Source organism: Oxyura jamaicensis, chromosome 3 (assembly GCF_011077185.1).
Source record: "Oxyura jamaicensis isolate SHBP4307 breed ruddy duck chromosome 3, BPBGC_Ojam_1.0, whole genome shotgun sequence".
NCBI lineage: Eukaryota > Metazoa > Chordata > Aves > Anseriformes > Anatidae > Oxyura > Oxyura jamaicensis.
Window position 1 is genome coordinate 53,471 of NC_048895.1, and position 23,644 is coordinate 77,114.

A 23,644-nucleotide genomic window follows, 5' to 3' on the forward strand; every position below is an offset into this window, starting at 1 on the left:
TCCTTCAAGCTGTGATTATTTAGTAGAAGCAGAAGGATCAGCTCTATTAGGTCTCAGTCTCTGAAGAATGATCTGTTGCAATCCGTAGCTGCAGTAAACACTCAAATTGTTCCATTTGTTTCAAACCCAAGTGTTTTTATAAACCTTCTTACAGTTAGTTTTAAATAACTAAGAGCACTCTAAATCATTGACACAATTTATTTCTTGTTATTGTTATCAAGATATATGAAATACAAGTAAAAAAAGGCTAATAAAGGTATGTTGTGAAAAATATACAGTACAAAGATATGATTTGCCATTTTTACATAATGAGTAATAAGTATACAGAAAAAGCAGAACATTCTTTTGGTGAACAAAATCCATTCCAGGTCTAATTACAGTCTACCAGTTACCTGAAAATTTTCCTCTTCCATTTTAAAAATGCATTTCATAAGTGACTTTTGTACTTATAGACAAAGGGTTTGCTTTACTTCAGTGAATAGATTTGTTTTTAAGTATCTGCTATGCTTCCCCAGTCTTCATTTATAGTTAGATTTGTTCTAGTGCAATGAGGTAGTCAAATGCTCATACAAGCTGCTACTACTAAATAAGACACACCAAGGAAGCAAGTCTCACTATGTTACCTACAGCTTTTGTAGTCTTATCCCCTCTAGTTCTTCTCAAGCTTTTCATTTCAGTTCATTTAAAACAGCTCTGTTTTAGCACCATTTAACTCTTTAGCGCCACTTTGTGTTTTTTGTTCCTCACACCTTTAGCTACATCTTGGCAGATAACCTATATCTTCCCTGCTCCAGATTTTCTGTCCTCCATCCAGGATCAACATGTTTTAACCTAGTCCCTTTTACAAGTATGCAAACAAAACACTTGCAAACTTTAACTTCAGAGCCAGGAAACCAAACTTGTAGGTGAAGTAGACAGACTTAATTAAGGCAGTATCCTTTTCGCAATAGAGAAAGGCATCAGGTTTCCACCTTCCATCCTACTCGCAAAAGAGTAGGTTTGCTCAATGAAATCCTTCCAGTCTTTCGGGCAGCTGTAGAGGCTGTAGAGACATTCCTTCTTTCTGTCTACTATGAAGCTTTCAGTATTTTCATTTCTCCTGACCTCACACCTGCTGCAAGAAGACAGCATGCAGCACTTAGTGCAGCAACTTCCTGTTGATGCTAAAATATCCCCAAAATTGTACCTGAACACAACTGACAGTTATGTTACTATTTGAACTGATGAGATTATAGCCTATTCTCCTTTTTACCAAGCAGCCACAAAAGCTTTAAGGCTGGCTGTGGAGTCACAAAGGCAACCATGTCAAGAACAGAACCTTCTTCCTATAATATCAGCTAAAAATTATCTTTTCTAATGAATGAAGTAAGCCTCAGATTTTAAGTCATGGCATTCCCTGATGACACTTCATATTCACACTATGAGAGAGTGAAGTTTTTCAATCACAAGCAGTTGTGAATATGAGCAATGTAACTATCTCTAAAATAAGTAAGTTCAGGCTTCCTGGTACGGCTTGCCAGGAGTCACCCTAGAAGGAAAGCTACCAGCACACAACATGAGTCAGAGCCCCAGGTCTTGTTCTAGATGGCAACTGATTCAGAAAGATAAGTAGCTGTATTCGGCATTTAAAACACAAAGTCATGATGTCAGCCACTACGAGTCTCACTATTACTGAATGTTACTTGAGGATTTGATGTTAATGGAACAGACCAGCTGTAGGTATGAGCATCTGCAACACGCAGCCTTGAATAAGGTTGGAGAACAGACTTTGCTGAATTAGCAGTGCGACTCTGATCCCTGCAGCAGAGCCTGACTAGTGGATCATGAAGGACCTTAGGAGGGTGTGAAACCAGGGCAGCTGCCCCCAGCTCCTTTCACTGTATGTAGCCTGTCAGAGCCCAAGACTGATTACACCAATGTCTTAAAGAAGGTCAGTCTCAGAATAATCAAGCTAGGATTGACCAACTGCTCATTTTCAAAGGATTATCATCATCACCAAATTGCCCAAAGGGATTACAACAGTTTTACCTTGCAACAGATGGGTTTCTTTCAATATGGTCTGACTTCAGATTTCAATTGTTTGCTTACGACCCACGCAGAGCGCATGGTGAAACATGGAATTAGAAATTAGAGAGTGACTGATTAAGAGTAAATATATAGACAACACTCATTGTTTAATATGTGCTACATTTGCGATGTACTGGGCCTATGCTGAGCCTAGGCCTCCTGATGAGCCCCTGGGGCTCCAAGAACCAGATCAATGTAACTTTATTGTTCGGACTGTGAGCAAGGGCTCAAAGATAAGGAGGATTGTTTACAAAGGGTAAGATAAACATGCAAGGCCTCAAGATAACAGGAGCCCCTCAGACCCCAAGAACCGGACCAAACCAACCTTATGGCTCAGATTGTGACCAAGGGCTCAGGGAGCATGCACAGGGAGACAAGGTGAGAAGTTCAGCTCTGAGGAAGACGTCTTACTTCATCCTGACGACCACCTGACGACCACCAGAGAATACTATGCAAACGCAGAAGGACTGATAAGATAATTAGCATCCGAAGCGGGGCTAGGCGGAGCTAGGAAATGAATATGTATAGGTGTGTTGCGAAACTTAATGCATATGTAATGTTTTAGGGGATAAAAGAGAATGCACACAAGCGAATTGTTGCGCACGACTTTGGTGGGACTACCCCCCATGCTGCCCAGCGCTGAATAAACATACCTACTTTACAATCTTATTGTGGAGTCAGTTTTCCGTGAGTCATTGGCAACCCCCTGGCTTCTTCAAAGAAGTCAGCCATCTGTGGAGAGAAGCTGATCTGGAACCACAGGGGGGAGTCATGCTCCATCATCCTGCCCATGTCTTCTCTGGATCTGTGGTCATGGAAAGGCAGGGAGCTCAGATGCCTCAGGAACAGCCATGGACAGCAGCCGACAGGTCAGGCCCACCCGGCCTCGATCACACACCTCTCCATGGGAGTAGCCACCTGCACCCAACAGCCCACAGAAGGTGCAAAGATGGCACAGAGTGGGTGGCACCTCCTTGGAGACACGGAGGCACCAGGCATGGCAATAAGTAGCATGGACAACACATACTTCATCTTCAAACACAGGAGAGGAAATGGTAAGCAAAGTGGAGCACCCCTCTGTCCCACTAGCTTTCAAATTGCAGGCTTTCAGCACCACAGCCCAGACTTCTTTCCCCACAAAACTTCCTATGCTGGCAAGTGCATGGAGCTGCTATTCCCTGCAAACCAGCTGCTGGGTGCATGACATAAAGCAGGGCAGGATCAGTCGGAGGTAGCTCCTCCTCAAGGAGGAGGCTTCCTAACTTTTTTCACCCACAAGACCAGCAGTAGCCACAAAAAAAAATGTTACAGCAGCAAATAGGCGCTGTTCTCTGACAAAACGGATCAGAGCAAGTGGCTCCTACACCAAGAGCTCACAAAACAGAAGAGTTTTTCAGCATTTTTCCCTGGAAGCATACAGCAGGAGGAACGATGCACAGAAACATCCAGGGGCTTTCAGCCACCACCTCAACACTGCCTTGCTGTGTGAACTAGCTGTTAACTGCTTAGTTGCATTAACAATCTTCTATTGAAAAAAAAATCTCCTGAAATAACTCCCTGCCCCCAAAAAACAAACATCTTTGCGGACTCTGGAAAGAATTCTAACTAACCAGTACTAACAGCATAACACAAAAATTAAGGCCGACACTTCACAGAAACATTTCATCTATCAGTTTGACCTCAGAAGACCGAACTCATCCATGATACAAAGGCAGAGTTTAAATACTGCATAACACTGCTATTGTTTGGTTAGTTCTTTAAATCACTTGTACCTATTTTTCTGATGCTTACCAATATCCACTTCATCTTTGCAAGTTATTTGTAGTTGTTTTTGCATGTTTGCTATACTTTGCTAACTGCCTTATTATTTTTTTTTTTTTTCTGGAAAAGGCACTTGTTTAAGATTTAAGTTACTGAAAATAAATGTTTTTTGGAGTTGTAACTTGTTGTAACAACAAATCTGAACAGAAAAAAAAAAAAAAAAGCATTGCAGACATCTTGAATTTTCTTTGTATCTTTAACATACTGTTTTCTTGATGCTTTTTAATTTGCATGTCTGCCTTAAAGAGAACTTGTCAGAAGCCACTTTCCCCAAAGGAATTTTTCTGTCTCTAGTGATTTTTAAAGTTTTATTTTACTTTTTTTTTTTTTTTTTTTTTTTTTTTAAGAGCTCTTTAAACAGCATGCTTCAAGCAGTCTTACGCTCATGCCTTCTTCCACAGGCTCTGTTTTTACGTACAGCGTGTATTGCTCATGACACAAGGGGTGCATCCTGGAGAAGGAGACAAGCTGAAGTGCTGAGATCAAACCTAAACATCAAGCTGTAATAAACATTGTATAATAAGTTTGTTAATCAAACCAGTGGGATAGCCTCCGGGGCTGTTGCAACCCTGTATAGCAAGATAGCCTGTTGAGTGGGCAACACCCCGCTAGCTAATGCTGATTATGAAATGTGTTAATTTGATTCGTGTCACTATTGTGAGATGTGTTCATTTGATCCATGTTAGTATAGAACAATGATGGCATCACATGATAAAATGTAACTTTTAAACTAAAAGAAAAAAGGAACACCAGTGTGCTCTTCTTTTGAACCATGAGAAGGAAGGAACAGGGGCTCAGCAATGCGTGTTAATAAAGATAAGGGGGAACAAGAACTGCTGATCCATAAGAAGCTGCCCAAACCCTCTGGCACCCAGCCAAGAAGATAAGGAGAAGAGAGGAGTTGAAGGACGACTGAACGACAAAGCCTGAGAGGAAGACTATGAGTCTTCAACATGAGCGACCCCCAAAGGGACCCCCAGAGACTGATGCACATGCGTTCGGGGCCAAGATCAGATTTCGGGAACTAATTATAATAACCCTGCCTTTTCTAGAAATAGTGATGAATATGTATTAGGTTACAAGTATAAAAAGTCAGCCGCCTGATGTGACAGCGTGCGTCTTGGTGGAGCAGAGAGCACACAGCAGTGTCTGCTTGCCTCTATTCGCTTAATAAACTACAAACTTTAATTAGAATCCTATTTGGGACTCAATCATTTGTCACAAAGCCTGAACCTGATCTATAGTTTCCTAGAATATGGGACACTGCAATCAAACCAACTCATCAGCAACCAGCATGTGCCATACCTGAACTGAAAAAATATTTTTTTGTTCCTAAATATATTATATATATACAGTCAGTATTTTCTGCAAATGACACTCAATGTTTCCTTAAATCATTTCTCATTAAAAAATGTTTTTAATCAGGAGAAGAGTAACCATCTTCTGCAGTTGTATCATCTTGGGTATTCTTACAATTAACTGATGTACCAGCACCTGACAACTATTTCCCATCAAATGCTGTGAAGTCCACTCATGAATGTATGACATCATTTATAGATTATTTAGGATCAAAGCTGCTGGTCATTATAAAACATATGTGACGCTTGCATGACTTACGTTATACAACATGAGCTTTTAATTATACATTTCTACAAAATGCAGGAAGGATCCTGGGTGTGTAATAGTATTGGAAAACAGGCATTTCTGCTGCCTTCGTTTTAGTGGAAGGCTCAGACCGAATTCTTTAAACAGATCTCTCTCTATTCATAAATTGTGTGATGCTGAAAATAATGGGAAAACTCACCCACTGGTTTCAACAGACTTGAAATCAAGACCATAAGAGGCAGTGAAACATGACTGAAGCAGGCAGAAATGCCTTAGCGGCCCCTGTCAGTGTAAAACAATGTAGATAAGACCTAAGTCTTAAAAATCTGCCTGTGAATGATTCCTTCAGAAATATGAAATAAGCATCACCTTGCTTTGCTACAGAAACAAGAGGCTTTATAAATGGAAATGTATCTGGAAGAATGACATCATCTCAGGTGGTAAGGTAGTTAACAGTAAAACAGAAACAAAATTAAAAAGAACTTGTGTAACAGAATAAATAGCCACTTTTGTGTCTCATGTTTTCTCTTTTTGGTTCATTTCTGACAAAACACTGTTCTGTAAGTTGAAAAGAAACAACAAAACCACTACTGTAAACCCAAATAATTATTATGACTCAGACAGCATGAATTCACAGAGCAGCCCAGCATGATATTCCCTAACATGAGATTGCCACTAATACCCATGTACTAACTGTTTACATTCTTAAAATCCATGAATGAAATAACAAAATGCAAACATCTTAAACAATGTTTCCTTTCATAATGCATCATGCAATGATTATTGTCAACTGATGCCTCCTTCAATAAGACTGGTCCCAGCTTTAGAAACTGGCAGGGGTGACAACTCCTATACACAGACCACAAACATAATTATCCACAGCTCTCCAGTGTTCTGTCACTGAACACATGCATCTCAATTCTACATCTTTCAGAATGTGACATGAGCAGCAAAAATCAGAGCAACCTCCAAGCTGCTCTCCAACATGTACATGAGAAGCAATGAGCTCTCGAGGTGCTACAGGCACCTTTATGAATCTGCTCTGTCTACACCCATTGTTGTGCAGTGGGAAGTACAGGACAGAGACAGGGCAGGGCCTCTCTCAGGAGCTCAGCATAGCTACAGGTTGCTTTACTCATTCAGCTCTTGAAGACTTTCTCAACTGAAAGCAGAAGCCTCCACTTCGTGGCAACCAAATTCCTGTCTTCGGTATTGAAATGTAGATAAGCTTGTAAAGAAGCATTAATGAAACTGCAATCTTTCTTAGAGAACATTAAGAGAGTCAACCAAGGTGACCACTGAAGAATGTTTCCAAGCTCTATGCTTACAACAGCTAACAAGGAAAAGTGTAAGATCAGCATTTCTAATCTGGCAAGGGAATACAGGCTAAAGACAACAAGGATCATCATCAGAAAGGACAAATGAGCCCCAGCACTTATCCAGTATCTCATTTTTCATTCTTGCTGGAGACCTGCATCCTCTTTAGCATTTAATCTTTTCCTTCCTGTTTTGATAAGCAGAGCGTAGCAACCCTCAAAAAGCACCCTGTATGATGAAATGGTGAAGTGCCAGAGATGAACCAAACTGGGAATGCTATTTCTGGGCTCATTTCTACATGTATACAATTAGATATTTTGATATAAGGCTGCAATTGATGGTTATTTTGCACAGTGAGTTATGGATTTCTGAGACCACTAACACTATTCAGTGTCTCATTCATCTGTAAGCAACAAAGTTTTAACTGATACTTGATTTTGGTACAGAATTTAGCGGTGTAAAGTTTCTGATTCCAGTACAGTAATGCTTGCAACTTAGTAATATTTTGATGAGAAGGTTGATTCAGTAAAAAGGATGTTTGTCAGAGACATGTATTCTGTTCCCTGTTTTACCACAGACTTCCTCTGTAGCCACTGGCAAGCTTTCCAGGCCCCAAATTACCCAGCCTAACTCCATCTTGGCTTCCCTTTTCCAGTTTGCTGGCTGAGCCTTCATCAATTGTGAGTACTAGGAATAACGACTTGGAAGAATTTACCCTATAAAGCACACAGACCTTCACTCTTAGTAAGTTGGGGACACTACTGTTTTCCTGGTGTAGTAACAGCTGGGAGAACGAATGCGAAAAAAAGTAAGAGATGGTTAGAAGCTACAGCAATGGGAACCATTTAAGAACCAAACAGGTAAGGAAGTTGCCTACTGCCAATAACCTTCCTCATAAAAGTTACTGAGAACAGTAAGATACTCTTTTTGAGGATTTAAGTGTCCTGAGAAACTGTATGCCAGCATGCTAAAGGTTTTTTTTGGCAACTGTAAATGAACATGTACAACACGAGAGACGTGTGGAAGTACGCTATGCAATCTGGGCACCTGGGAGAGCATTGTGAAGTAGAGGGCAGAATGGGTAAAAGCTGTATCTTAATCACCAGCTCTCCTAAACACAGCAATACAGGGCAAATTAAACTCAAAAACAGCTACTCAAAATTAGCTATTCTAATAATTTTATAAATGCAGGAGAGGGAAAGGATAAAGGTAATCTACTTGTACAAGTGCACAAACATACATGGTGTGTACAATGCACAGGCGATGGATACACTGATTGCCTGCAGTTTCAGACATCAGAGGTTTCAAGTACAAATACAGGCTGGGTGGAAAATGCATTAAGAGCAGCCCTGAGGAGAAAGACCTGGGGGTGTTGGTTGATGAGAAGCCCAACATGAGCCAGCAATGTGTGCTTGCAGCCCAGGAAGGCACCCAGACCCCGGCCTGCACCAAAAGCAGCATGACAGCAGGGCAAGGGAGGGGATAGTCCCCCCCTGCTCTGCTCTTGTGAGACTCCCCCTTGGAGCCCTGCATTCAGTCCTGGGGCTCCAGCACAAGAAGGAAGTGAACCTATTAGAACGAGTCCAGAGGAGGGCACAAGATGATCAAGGGGCTGGAGCACCTCTGTTATGAAGCCAGGCTGAGGAGTTGGGGTTGTTCAGCCTGGAGAGGAGAAGGCTCCAGGCAGACCTTACAGCGGCCTGCCAGTGCGTAAAGGGGGCTGCAGGAGAGCTGTGGAGGGTCTCTTTGTCAGGGAGTATAGGGACTCCCTGACAAAGGGAGTGGCTTTAATCTAAAAGAGGGTGGATTTAGATTACATATAAGGAAGAAATTATTTACTGTGAAGGTGCTGAGGCACTGGAACAGGCTGCCCAGAGAAGCTGTGGATTCCCCATCCCTGGAAGTGTTTAGGGCCAGGTTGGATGGGGGTTTGAGCAACCTGGTCTGGTGGGAGGTGTCCCTGCCCATGGTGGGGGGTTGGAATTAGATGATCTTTAAAGTTCCTTCTAACCCAAAACATTCTATGATTCTATAATAAACTCAAGATTTTTTGGTCAAACAAAGCAAGTTCCCAGGGAATATGAGAGATGAAAGATCTGAAAGGGTAGCTTTGCAGCAGCTTTTATTCTTGCTGTTCATTAGGCCACCGTCTTGCCAGCCTGTACTTGGCACAGTTTAGTCCAATTTTAGTTTCTCAATTTACATTGCTTATCATAGCCTTAAAACAGTCTAGTATCTTCAAGTTGATCAGGCATATTGCTTTCCCAATCATTGAGTAACTGCATCCATGGCATTACAAACAGAAGGTACACAAAATACACTCCAGTGTCCATTTTCTCCCCAAGAATTAATTACACAAGGAGGTATCAATGCACTGCAAAAATTTATTTGAGGATTTGCTTACAGTCCCACTGACATTATTCCTTGAGCACACACCTAAGTGACAACCTAGCTGAGACCACTTCTTGTGATGAAAATACAACCATTCACTGAGAATTCACTCAGCAAAACCAAGTAGTTCCCGTTCCCAGATGAATCCTGACTCTTGCTGACCACATGAAGTTCTGAGTGAGCCACAGAGCAAAATATGTTGTCACTGCAGCACTGATCACTGGCTTCTTAGAGATTGGCCTTGTAGGATTGCCTTAAGATAAAGAAAGCACAGAAGACACAAAACAAGTATTTCTATGTGTCTGTGTCAGTACAACAGCACTATGAAGCTGCTGACATAGAAACCAGTCCTGCACACTGCACTGGTGGTCATTGAAGCTCTGTGGGCTAATGGCACCAGCCACCACAACCATGTGGTTCTCCCGTGCCTATAGTCTATTGTGAATTTATTTCTATTTATTTATTTCTATCCTGTTTGCTAGAACTGCCCCCAACCATTAGGGTCCAATGCAAGCAGTAAAAGAAACGCATTCATCTCAGAGGAACCCAGGAAACAGCCAAAACATGTGGCACATGACTGGGAGGGGAGTGCGGTGCACTGGGAACAAGAGGCCGTAGAAGCTATGAACAGTCAGTGAAGTGGCGGCCACTCGCCAATACTTAAAGCTTTGGCTGTTCAATCACATTTGCTGCAATAGTAGAGGAAAAGCAGTATGCTTTAATACAAGATGAGATGGCAGCACACACCAGCATCTTTCACAGGAAGAAGCTACAGCAGGCACAGATATTCTACAGGAAATAACCAAGATAAGTAAACTCAGTGCTCAGAAGCACCTGATGATTTTTGCTCTATCAAAAAGCAAAGAGCAAACCTTTGCTCAGTAAGGCAGCAACTGCGATCCTGGCATTATGCAAACAGCAAAATTATATTGCAGAATGGACAAGTTCAGCTTCGCTGTATTTAACACTGACCCCAAGCTGGTCTATGCGACACCTTACTCTGTTTCCTCACATCCGAAAAACATGCCCATCTTCCTAGCCAGCAGCAGGACACCATGGATTGATGGGTCAACATACTTTCAGTACAGTGGTATTGTTTGGACAACATTTTCCCTGTCCTGCTCTCTCGGAGCATGTGGTATTTGCAGCTGCACCCACACAGCGTACGTGAAGGTTTTCTTAACTACACTTCAGATCAACTAATCCTTTTCTTTGGAAGAAAATGTTAACTCTGGCCATCTCTACAATTAACTCCAGCACTACCTGCACACCTTCTGCATTATACATAAATAAAACAAATGGGATTCAGTGGTGCATTGAAAAACCACACTGGTAACTCCTACTCTACTTGTTTTTTTTGTAGCAGAGATGCAGACTTAAAAGCTGACAGCTCTCCAAGGTCTCTCCACCTTGCTGCATAAAAGAACTAAAACATGTTCCCTCATCCCCCTATAAAACCATCAGCTCACCACAGCACAGACAGCCCTCTTGACTGATCCCCCAAGACCTCAAAAAACCTCAGAGAGCATGCGGCTGAACAAGGCCACAGTGAGCCAGTGTTTACTTTTGCACTTTGATTGCTCATGCCTGAGCTAAACTCCTACAGCTGAGCAAACGTGGGGCCAATTACACAGGTTAACTCCACAGGGAGCACTGGGAAAAAGCAAGAGAAGTCAGCACATTTAATCCCTGACAGAAGTTCCCAGAGAGACAACTAATTTGTAACTATGCAAGAAGCAAAGAAGATCACAGAAGACAAACAGAACCTAATAGCTGCAGGCAGCCAACCCGAAGTACATCCCTCCTTCCTCCCTGTCCCATTTTCCAGCTGCAGTGAGGTTCCAGGGAGTATCTGAAGGAAAGAAGCTGCTCCAGCTGAGGGCTCTATCCATGCCTCTACTCCCAGGTGCTTCCCAAGGACACTGAGAAAGGAGCACATATGTTGCATTTGTTTCTTCCTGGCACATTTCACACAATCCCAGGCTTTAGCTCTATTCTGTGATGGAAAGGAATCGGGGGAAGACAGGTGGTCTCTCACCTGAAACTTACTTCTCACTGGAATATGTTGTAGTAAGTGTGTTGTAAGCCACATGACATCTCAAAACAGCACCCACAACATCAAAACACTAAATACCATTATTTCTGTTTTCTCTCTATTGATACAATATCAAAGCCAGAACAGAACAACTAACTCTCATTGCCCGCATCATGAAGGAAAAGCTGGGCTTCCTCTTAAGAGAGAAAGGATTAGATCCCTCTAAAGTACATAGGCACCTGAAGACAAAGATGTACATGTTGGATTTTTCAGAACACCGTGGTGAGCTAAGCACCAGCTTCTTGTTTGTTTCAAACAAGATGCACTTAGGCTTTAAAAGACACAACATAACACAAAAATGACTGAAAAACACATTGAGAATGTGAAGGTAGTATTTTTGTGATTGTTCAGATTACACACATGAGGAGCTCCACAAGTTTTTTCTTAAAATAGGCTATGAAACTAATTTTCAATCCAATAATGGAAATCATAAACCCATATTGTAACTTCAAACTACACAAATCCAATTTATGAAAGCTCTAACAATGTTATGCCTGCATATAATAAAGCTTATGTTCTCAGTATCATTGGCAATGAATGCCACAAACTGTTTTACACCAAATACTCTATTCAGTGTACAGGAAAACATACACGTGAAATAAATGGGTGTTAATTTAACTACAACTAATATTTCTAAGAAGAGATCCTCAAAGAATGCTTCAATTAGAAAGAAAAGAAAAGGCTTACAGAAAAGGCTTTCTACATACCACAGATTGTACTGCACATTCTGCAACACTAGTTTCACTTAAAACCATGCACTTTGTGTTTTGTATTGGTCAAGTTACAAAACTCAGACAGTGAAGAATAATGTAAACTAAGGCAAGTTTTCTCAGGAAAGGGTTGTTGGTGTTATTTTATTTTATTTTTTTGTCAAAGAAAAAAAAGACTTTTCACTGCAACCTAGAAAATATGCAATCATTTGCTTCCAAGCAAATGCATCTCTTCCTATTGGAATAAATGAAACATCTTGTTTACCTTAAAGAAACTTCCTCTTTTGTCCAAACAATGAGCTTTCATTGTCAAAGACGACATCATCCCTGGGAAGACTCCACTGAATGCCTTGAACTCCTAAAAGCAGAGACATTTTTAATGGTTAGTCTGGTCTGTAGGGAATTCCTTTCTAAGCCACAGGAACAGTCACAACAAGCCTTCTGCCAAAACCCTTACTGTCAACAACATGGTGCCATGTATTTCGTACCAAAGCCATTACATATCTTTTATATATCTTTACATATCTTTTGTATATCTTTTCCATAAATTGCTTCAAAAAGACAGTACTACTTGAAGTTCCACGTTTCTCCCATCTCTTCACAGCTGATCCTGTAGATCTAGGATGATGTTTAATGTGCTCATTAGAAAAGAATGCTAAAATGTAACAGTTGCTTTGTTTGTTTGTTTGACCTTAGCCTGAAGTACAAATATAACAAAATGTTAGATGTCACTTCAATCCATTCTGAAATATCATAGTATTAGTGGAGCTGACTAAGAGGGAGGAAAAAAAAATAAAAAAAAAAACACAGGGGAAAAAAAAACATTATCATAAGTTAGAAAAATACTCCCCTTCCCCCCCCCCCAAAAAATAAAAAATAAAAAAAATCCCTGCTTGAAGTTGCTTGAAGTTATTAAAATGAAATTAGCTCTTCTGAGAGTCATGTCCAAACCAGAAACTGAAGATGCAGTTAGGAAGAAGCTAAATTGAATGAATAGTTTTATATCTGGAAGAGTATTATAACGTGTAAGCAGCCCGTATGCACATAATGAGAAATATCAAAATGGTGATCTCTAGGTGACTAGCAGAGCTCCTCTCAAGTCACAACCAATTCACATCAGTAACTTGTAGTAAATGTCAAGTTAAACAAAAACCAAATTCCACAGCTAAGAAGTCCTTCTAGGATTTTTAACAGCAAGCATCAAACTAGCCTACTCTCTCCCTCACTCACCTGTCCACTGACAATGCAGCATTAGTTATGTTGGAAGTTCCAGTTACCCAGGGGACAAGTATTGCATACAGAAGGCATTACAGGTGCAGGTAGGGCTGTTGATTCAATACAAACTTCAATGAAAATAACTGGCAAGGAGCAGTGGTGAAAAACAAATTCAGTGGCGAAAAACAAATTCAGTGGCATGGCTGCAGATGAAACATGAGCAAACAGCAGCAGCTGGGCAAGATAATTCTGGGCATAAAAAAACAAACCTACACCCCTCCTGCTAATACATTATGAGAGGGCATCAACAGAGGTGAACAGGACCAAGCAGGAAGGAGGAGCTTGAAAGACAGAGGGTTTAATTGGAAGGCCCTGGCAAGCACACACACTGGAAAAGTGTGAGAGGTAGAAGCAAGAGAAAAACATTTACTCTTGGTTTTAACATGTAGCAGAAAGTTTAACAATGTGCACCCCCTTTCCAGAGGTCAGACCACAAGAGCACTAGAAAAGGTTGTTTTTCCACTGTCTCATTAGCAAGCAGCCATACTGGGAATGTTGGGAGCCAACCTGTTTGTTGTTGACTTTAAAGGTCAGAAGAAAAACCCAGAACGCTGCATTCTTCTGAAAGCCAAATGCTAGAGGATGACCCAAAAGAACAAAAAAAATCAGCTAAAAAAAAAAAAATCCAGATCTTCCTTTTAAAATCCACATATTTAAAGGAACACCTTCCCGATGAAGCTCTAAAGCATTGCCATCTTGGTTGCTTTATTAAAAGTCTGTCTACATAACTCAATAGAGCCAATCCTACAGAAGACTGAAGTCCTGCAAAGTGGGTGGGACTGCAGGTGCTGTTAAATCAGCTGAGACACAAACCATGTCCTTGTCTGTCACAAGCAACAAGGCCAAGGCACACAACAGTCGTTCCACTCTGGGGAATACCAGACATTTCATAGACTTCTCCAGTTTGATATTGGGTATTCTAAACAACATGAAGCTTGGCATACAAGAGGTTTTTAATTATACAATGATTATGCTTTCTTTTAATGAATTCTGAAATTCTGAAATTTGCACCTGAAAGGCTGAAGGTAGAGTGAGACCCGTGAAACCCCAAAAGGAAGGAATTACCACAAAAATTTGATTTTCTAAGTTCATGCTATCCTCTTAATGGCAACATTAAAATCAGCTCCGTGGGTGTGGGTGTGGATTTCAAATGAGTTTGAAATCATTAGGGGGTTATGAGCAAGACCACGTATCTGTTTTGGCACCTCTATTCTTAGTTAACCCATTTGCAAATAATGTCTCCTTCACAGATTTATTTTTTTTTTTTAATTTACCACAAGGATGTCTACATGTGATCTCATTACCAAAACAAGACCATGCTAAGACTTCCACAGATGTTTCAAAACAGATTCAAGTTTCCACACTCAAACCTACAGAAGAATGCAAGCACACAAACTCAAAGTTTTCCGTTCTGAGTACGCTGTGTCTCTAAGTCAGAAGAAAGCCTTGGAGGAGATCACTGCTGATTTTGTAGAGCCTCAGAACCTCAGCAAGCACTCTTCCATAGTCATTAACATCTATGTAATACTGTTACTGTCCCTATGACCATAACTGAGCCTCAGCTGTGCTCAAGGCCCTGCCCTTCTCAGCTCTCTAGACCCAGTGAATGGACCCACGCCAAGAGCTGGCATTGCATCCAGATAAATAGATTTGCCTGGCCACATCCCTCAAGAGTACAAAGGGGAAAATTGCAAACAAAGTCTAAACTGAATTACAACAATTTTGATGGACAACAGCCTCACAGATCAGAAGTTACATTGGGCTAAACCCACATGACATAACATACTAAAGCCATAAGAGCACAGAATAACACTGCATAACACTAACTTTCCCAACTCGTCAGATAATCACAACCTTTCTCTCAAAATAGTTTCAGCTTTTCTACATGCACCAATGAAACTGAGAGGAGGAGGACGCTTCCCAAGAGGTTACCCAGAGACCCCAGGAGAAGCACTCTGTTGCAGTGAGCAGACTGGCGGTTTGTTTGCTCCTTCTGAAGGACGCAGCCCCTTAAGGTAACATGCAAGCACGCACCTCTACACTACCATCTTCCTGGCTGCAGAGTGCTTTTGAACTACTTTGGGTAACCTAAATACAGGTCGGGTGGCTTTCAGTACTTCCGATTAGAACCCTTTGTTCCTCCACCAGGCAAGCAGATGCTACGGCCAATGGTGGGATGGGTGGCCAGAGGCTGGTGGACAGCTGCCCGCAGTGAGGGTGGCCACAGCCCCCTCCCACCCCAGGGCTCAGAGGGCACGTCCGAAGCGGACCCAGAAACAAGTGCAGACGGACAAACTGTCCGGAGGCTGCATTTGTCCACTTGGTCCTGCCTCTTGCACTTCTGCAGGTCAGTCTGGGCAACACACCACTGCCTGGAAGCTGTCTTTGTTGAGCCTGGGCACTGTGAGTCCATCAGAAAGGAGGGATCTCCTTCCTGTGACTGCAAATCTGGGTGGAGAAAAGTGGCAAAGCATGTCTGTCTACTTCTGTACATGCCTGAGATGGGCGTTTTCTCATTCTGTGCTTTAAGGACTAAAGATCTGCTTAGACATTGCCTGGGTGAGTGCTCAGAAACCTGTCTGAAAATGCCATCAAGCTGCAGGAGCCAAGTCACCGCACAATGTGCAACTTTTCTCTGAGCTGCCTGGAAGGCAGCGCTTTCTGCATGTGTTTAAGCTGCTCGTGCTGCACCTGCTTAGCGGTCTTGTCAGCTCATTGCGCTGAGAGGGCAGCAGGCGCTGGGCTCCTGCCAGCGGCCCTGAGCTTGGGTGGCTGCCCCACAGCAGTACAAGCCTGCTTGGCGAGGAGTGCTGTCTGTCTTCCCACAGCAGCGCTAACTCAGGACAAAGCCCACATGTTCCAATGACAAGGCAGGACAGGGCAGAGGAGCAAGCAGGATGCTTGGGTAACTCCTCTGAAATGCAGTGCTATCTACAACACTTTTCCATGGATGCTGATACCCACACAAGCTGTATGTTTAAAGGAAAAAAGAAATAATGGTGCCTTTCATCTTCCTTTCTTTGCGTCCTTCTCCTCCAGCTTTCCATTTACATGGGAATGCCAGAACATTATTTAGGCACCTTAATGCAACCAAGACTTCTGACTTCTTGTCAAAACAGCTCCCTCTCATGAAATTTTATTTGGCATTTTATGCATTGTTACACTTAACCACCCAAACTCTGATCACCACCTGTCCATACTTCTCAGGATCCTTCATCCCTCCCTTCAACTAATTTGCTGCCTAGACATACCTCTGGAAACCTTGTTCAGGTTTTTTTCCCCCTCATTCTATTCCTGCTTTTCCAAGACAACACATCCCATTTTCTTTAGCTAAAAGCTGTAACAAAGATACAGACAACCTGTATTCCTCCCTCAGAGCCAGAAAACAAAGGAGTCTGGGGAACTTAAGTCACTGCTGACCACTCCCCACCTGCTCCCCCAGATCAGTTTCCTAAGGAATGAGGGCTATGTAACCGCACTGACTTTGGTAGACACCATGTTTGATTCTCTGGGCAACCCAACATGATCCCACAGAGAAGGAGAATTCCTGCTTGCAAGCACGGACAGGGAATAAAGGGGAAAGACTCTGGTAATAGGGGAAAGACTGTGGTAATGCCACTGATGAAGAGGAGAGATCTGCAGCCTTCCTCTCGCTGGTTGATCAGGTATGTCAGAAGCTCCCAAAGCTGCTGCTTACCCGGTCATCAGGTGAGGGAGATGGCTCCGACCCAAGGACGCTGTGCTGCAGAGAGGCAGAGCATTGCCAAAGGTGTGGTAGGCAGTTCAAAGCATGCCGAGATGGGGGCAGCACTTAAGGAGGCAGTGTTGGTGCTGGGGACACTGCAGTCCGTGTACTTCAGTGTTCTTTTGGTTACCTTCTTGCTCTCCTTGTGTTTCTTTCCACCTGCTTCCCTATTGTTCCCCTTCCTGTGCCCTTCCCAAATCTAAACAGCTCCTGTCTATCAACTTTGCTTTCTCTCCTCCTACCCCAACATTCTTAAGAGGCATGCCAACAAAACATCCAACATGAATTTCTTCCTGCAAGGACTCCTCCCATTATGTGCATGCTCATGTCTGTTTTACACACGTATCAGAAGCACTTGGATCAGAGATTAGAGGTGTTAGAGCAGATCCCTTGATCCATCACAGGCATCTACACACAAGTAAAGGAGCTTACAACATCCCTGGAATAGATGGCCAAATAATTTTATTCACAATAACGAAAGCAAAATATATGTAAAACACTTTTTTCCCCTTCAAACTTGCTTTACATTTTTATTACATTCCTAAAAAGTAAGTTTTCATCAACAAGGTATCTTAAAAACATAACAGCTTTTATGATAATTTTGGCACCATTTTGAAATCTTAGTGTTGTCTTACTCATATTTAAACAACTACATATGAAATGTAATGCTCGGATTTTTTGTAATTTTATGTTTAACAAGCAAATTATGTTTTTCATATTTCACTAAGTATTAGTTTGTACGTTTTATGTCTTTCCATATTGCATTTGATTAGGACATTTTATGGTAGTTAATTGAACTTAAACCTGTTAGAGGATAGAATGGGAAAACTGGTTAAACTAAAACTCATTTTGCATTTAAGTCTAACCCACATATCAAGGAGCACTGTCCAATGGGAGAACCAAAGAGATTGTACTGAAGAACAACCACCTTCAGTATTTAGAACTACTAGATTGCATTTATAGTTACCATCATCATGCTCCTTCTCTTATTACCACCTTAATCCTAAAAGCTGCTATGAAGAGAACAGCCTGTCTGCACCATCGGAAGATGCTACCACTGTCAAAAGCTGACAGCCAGCTGCAGACTTTCCCTCAACCAATCTATCTGGTCCTATCTGGTCTAGCAGCATGGGATGAAATAGCAAGCAATGGGTCCTCACTTGGAAACCAAGACACCTCCCCACATCACGCCACTGCTCCTTGGAGCAAGGTGGATAGCAGTAGACTGGTCACATCCCCTTCAGACCAACAAGTGGCCTCTGAAGGCGTCACTGCCAGGTATTTACCATCTTGGAAGCACACTGTGCAAATCTGTCACACATTACAGATGCAGCATGTGAAAGAAGTGCCTGCTGCGAGCCCATGGACATAAGCAATGGCAGAGGGAGATAAAAACCAATGCAATGCATTAGACTTTTTTCCACTTAAATGATTTTTACTAGGAAACAACTGAAATATTTAGAAGCAGGTCATTATGACCCAACTTTTCCAATTCAAGTCCATGACAGCAAACCCTGAGGACCAAACCCTGAGGATCAAACCCTGATTACCTGCTTCTGAAACACCCTCCCTAAATTCATCAGCAGGATTACACTCGCCACCCCGCCCCCCCCCCCTTTTTTTTTTTGTATTTTAAACACAAGTTATCCAAATGAAAACTGGCTGTCCTCTTTCATTCTCAGTTTGTAAAGGCCATGTAACCATTGAACGTTGGACTCAAACTATTTTCAACAAACCAAAAAGGTTTTACCATTTTACAGCCAAGGAATAATGGAGAAAACATAAATCCAGACCTACTTCAGTATAAACTGGCAAAGGTCAGCTGCTGTCAGAAGAGTAACACTCATTTACAGCTGTCAGTGAGGCATGTCCCTATGCTGCCCACTTTGTCAGTACCAGGGTTCAGTAGAGAAGCAGAAATATGATCCCAGTCTCACACAAGAAATGCATAGAAGCTAAGTATGCCCTATGACATACATACTTGACAGCCTATGGCAAATTACCATGGCAATCAAATTATAACAGCAATTTACAAATATATGATACTAAAACATTCTAGAAAACAAGACAAAAGTTATATAATTTCAGTGAACCTATTTTCGGAGTTGAACTGAAAGCAAGAACAAGGACAAGCATATTTTATTTTTGATAGGTTTTTTTCCACAGAATCACACAGTACACAGTTTTGTTTGTTTTTTTAAAGAATAGTTCTAAAACACAACCCGATACCCAAGAAAATGGTGAGAGATACACACAGAAACTCAAATTTTCAGCAAATTTAGCATTCTCATGCATTTTGTTTTCCTGTTCTCCTAACGCATTTGTACTTCCCCACAGAAAGCTGAGTTCATTTATTACCCACAAAGCTCTGGTTTGTCAAATTACTCTGACCTTATCTGGCTCTTGGCAAAATTAAACTTTTCCTTTTGAAAGTGTTTCCTTTGAGGAGTTAATTGAAAGCCTACTTCCAAGGACACACAGATACAACTGAGCACAGTATCGCTTTGAAAACCTATCAAATAAGAGCCTCAGTCTGAAAGCTATCATTGGTGCCAGGATTTTGCAGACCTCTCCACTCAAATGTTACATTGTGTTAGCACAGCTGTATCCACAAGCAAAAAGTAAGGGGATTATGCAAAAAGGAGTGTAACTTCCGTCATTCTGACTATAGAAAGGGTTTACAGTCATTTCTCTTTTCAGATGGTGCAAGAGCACATTATTTGTGCTTGTAAAAAACAAATAATGCATACAGCAAAAATGACAAGTCAGTATTAATACAGTGTCACATTTTTGTACTTTGTCATTTCAGTTAAGTATTGGAAAAAACGGAAATAAACATTCCCTGACCAACCTCCTTTACTTTCAAACATTGTTTCTACTTTTATGTCTAGTACCTGAACGTGAGTTTGTGTGCTACCCCCCTGCTTGTCACCAGCACACTGGCAGCAAGCAACGGCATTTCTGCCCACAATGAGCTAGCTAAAAGCATATTACAAGATAGACATACACTCTATATGTAGGCAGAAGGGCTCATGTGACTACTTGAAGGAAACAAAACTCTACAAAAACACTAAAGAGGAAGCTGCAATATGCAACGCTCCCACTACCTTTTCAAAAAGTGAGATGATCACCAGCGAACAATGCTTCCCACTCCCCAACTTGTATCCCAAAATGCATTTTGCAAAATTCAAAATGCAATACCTTCAAATTAATACCTCCAACTTCAATGAAGTTGCATTCCTCAATAAATTGTTCTAAGGAAGTTACAGCTCGAAGAAAGGAGAAGAATATATGAGGTAGTTAAAGGAAACAAGCAGAATTAAATGATGTGCAAATATTTTAATCTGCAAAATAAGGTTCTGTTATTTCACACCTGCTGACATACCATTTCATTTTTCTAACCTTAAGTTGCTGTATCACACACATTCATTCTTCAGTTTCATTTCTTGGTACAGATAGAACAAGGCACTGTATACCCCAACAGCAATAATTGTTCCTCTCAGGCAGTTCACAGCATTGGGCAATTTCATTGCAGAATAAAGCTTCCTCTGCCGGGATACCTTGCCTTTTGCTCTGTTTTGTTCAAGATCTGTACCAGGGCAGTCACTCAGACAGTTTACATATGAAACAGGAATTAGAGAAAAGCAGCCAAGTCAAGGACTTCACTTCCATCTTTCCAAAACAAACAAACAAACAAACATAGACTCTTATTTCATTTACAGCTTTAATCTGATATCTGAATTTCTGTGGGCTGAGAGAAGACAGGACTGAAGATCACTAAACCTTTCAATGTATTCCGACGCCCGACATTACTCATATGGAGATCAGCTGGAGTCTGGGAGAGTAAATCCTATTCTTACTCTTCCAGAGGCATCCAGTTAGGGTCATTGTCCTATGGCTTGCAACAGGGACAAGAGGCAAACACCAGATGTGCCTACTCTGCTTGGTGAGCTCTGGGCTCCAGCAGCCTCCTGGGAGGCATACAGCATAGGAAATCAGCTGAGGAACGATGAGCTGAGACCCAACCAGGGTATCCACATACTTCATAAAATCATAAAGGTTAGAAAAGCCCTCCAAGATGACCTGGTCCAACCATCACCCTACCACCAATGTCACCCACTAAACCATGCCCCTAAGTTCCATGTCTAACCTTTCCTTGAACACCCCCAGGGACAGTGACTTCACCACCTCCCTAGGCAACCCATCACAATGCCTGACTGCTCTTTCTGAGAAGAAAATGCCTCAGAATTTCTAACCTAAACCTCCCCTGGCACAACTTAAGGCCATTCCCTCTAGTACTATCACTAGTTATCTGTGAGAAGAGGCCAACCCCCAGCTCCCCACATGTTCCATGCAAAGGTTACCCTTCTGCTTCCAACATTGCCGACTGGCTCATTCATCACGGGTCATGGCTGCTCTCAGTTCCCCTGACTGATCGTTTCCAATGCCTGTATTTGCATCGCGAAGTATCAACACACCTCATCCTGGCTAACGTAACAATGCTGTTAAGATCACAGACATCTTTCCAAGGAGTCCTTCACCTCACTATGCTTTAATCCATTAAATATCAACAACTGCTTAAGAAATTACTATCCAGACAGGCTTGGATATGCAGGGGCTGTGAGTCCACACATCAGGGCTTAAGTTATTCTGATTAACCTGAAAAGGAAACAGTCATTGCCAAATTTATAAACTGATCTTTACACAACTGGTTTCAGCTAGCCGTCGCTCCTGCCCCCAGACAACTTTTTGCCTACAGACTTATTTTTCCCTTTCATTCAAGATCCTGCCCATTGGCAGCCTTTTAAGACATTAAAGGATAAGGAGGACTTACTTTGAACACATTTCAGCATGGCACACTGAGGAGATGTTTTATGACCCCTTAGATTTTGGATAGATCTACTGTTCCACTCACAGATCTCTACCTGCTTATCTATGCTGCAGTCAAATATTCAAAGGAGAGCACCCAAACACTACTCCAGAGCTGGCCTGACCACTCCCACTGAAACAAACAGGCTGCATCACTCTTTCTAACAAGAGCATACACTTAGGCAAACGCTTACTTCCTCAGAAAATCCTACCCTTAAGCTTTGTTGCACGTGGCACACTATCAAAACCTGCTAGTGCTCTCTCTTTGCACCCTTTCCAAAAAATTTCCTCAACCTTCTCTTTTCCACTAGAGAAGCTCTTCCTGCTTGCTCCCATGGCATACTTTCCACATTACTGAAAAGGATTAAAAACCAAAGTCATTTCCTTTGGCACAGCGCTTAATGGTGAAGAAAATTACCAGGTTTCTTATAAGAGAATGATTATATGCTAATGCGTTCATGTATTGTTTTGCTTGTAGAGATGTCAGAGAAATACATTTGTAAGATTGGCTTAGGTCTGGACAACCTTTCAGAAGATTCACATTGTGATAAATGATTGAGTCCCAAATAGAATTTTAATCAAAGTTTGTAATTTATTAAGCGAATAGAGGCGAGCAAACAGCGCTGGGTGCGCCGGGAGTCTCTGCTCCACCAAGACGCACACCTATTACATCAGCTGGCTGATTTTTATGCTACTAGGCTAATACATATTTATCACTACTCCTAGAAAAGGCAGGGTTATTATAATTAGTTTCCGGAATCTGAACCCTCTCTGGGTGCATGTGTATCAATCTCTGGTGGTCTTTCTGGGGGTTTCTTGTGCTGAAGGCTCGTAGTCTTCCTCCCAGGCTTTGTCCTTCGGTCATCCTTCAACTCCCCCTTTCTCCTTATCTTTGCCAGATATTAGAGGCTTGAGCAGCATCCCATGCAAAAGTCAGCACTTTTCCTAAAAAAAAAAAAAAACTCCTTGGTCCTCTTATCTCCCAGATTTGACTCTCAATGTTTGCCCTTCGAGCCCTCTATTTACACAAATTGCTGGATCCTTCCTTTGCATGATACAAGAACTATGTACACTAATCACTCTGTTTTTCTTAAATAGGTTATATTTCATCATGCGGCCCTAGCATTGTTCCATACTGACACGAATCAAATTAACACATTTCACAACATTCATCTCAAATTCCCCACCCTGACTATCTCACAAAACTAAAATTTCTTGAAGTACTTTGGTAATTTCCCTTTGTTATTTCTGCCAGAAGCAGGAAATATTAAAGCAAAGAAATTCAAAAATATGTTTTAAAATCTTTCAGAAGTGTTTAACATTGAGCTGCAGTTACTGCAGGAAGCAAGAAAAGGTAATTGTTTGAATTGCAACAGAGCAATAAAGTCTAGAGGAAACAGAATTCATGACAAAGCACTGAGTCACAAGCAGAGGGAGGCAACTACAGTGCCTGCACTTGGGCAGGCAGGCACGAGGCAACCACCTGCTGGACTCGGCCTGTGAAAAGCACCACTTGGTGCCTCCCATCCTGTGAAACCTGGAGAAGTGAGAGGAAGGGAGGAAGGGGATCCCTTTACCTACATTTTTAAGATCTTGCTAAAATAGATATCAACATTTTTAAAATTGCTATGTGATATTTGTCTCTTCTCCAGAACCATGAAGATTTAAGGCTATTTTACAGAATCACAGAATCATTTAGGTTGGAAGAGACCTCCAAGATCACCGAGTCCAACCTATGACCTAACACTA

At 41.8% G+C, this 23,644-nt stretch overlaps 1 protein-coding gene and 1 long non-coding RNA gene across 8 annotated transcripts in view; one reads left to right on the forward strand and one right to left on the reverse strand.

The window, feature by feature from the left end:
• LOC118164978 (sodium/potassium/calcium exchanger 3-like) overlaps positions 1-23,644 on the reverse strand; it is a 284,302-nt gene that overhangs the window by 37,105 nt on the left and 223,553 nt on the right. For 6 of the 7 annotated variants that reach the window (XM_035322825.1, XM_035322824.1, XM_035322826.1 and 3 more), the window contains one exon: positions 12,272-12,364. In XM_035322825.1, the coding sequence (XP_035178716.1) occupies positions 12,272-12,364 (93 nt within the window). Of the gene's footprint in view, positions 1-12,271; positions 12,371-23,644 lie in introns of those variants that run through there. The other variant, XM_035322831.1, reaches the window with a different exon arrangement.
• LOC118164979 lies at positions 17,550-22,741 on the forward strand. The gene is made up of 3 exons (XR_004749788.1): positions 17,550-17,578; positions 18,169-18,178; positions 22,631-22,741. It is a non-coding gene; the product is annotated as an uncharacterized LOC118164979 (long non-coding RNA).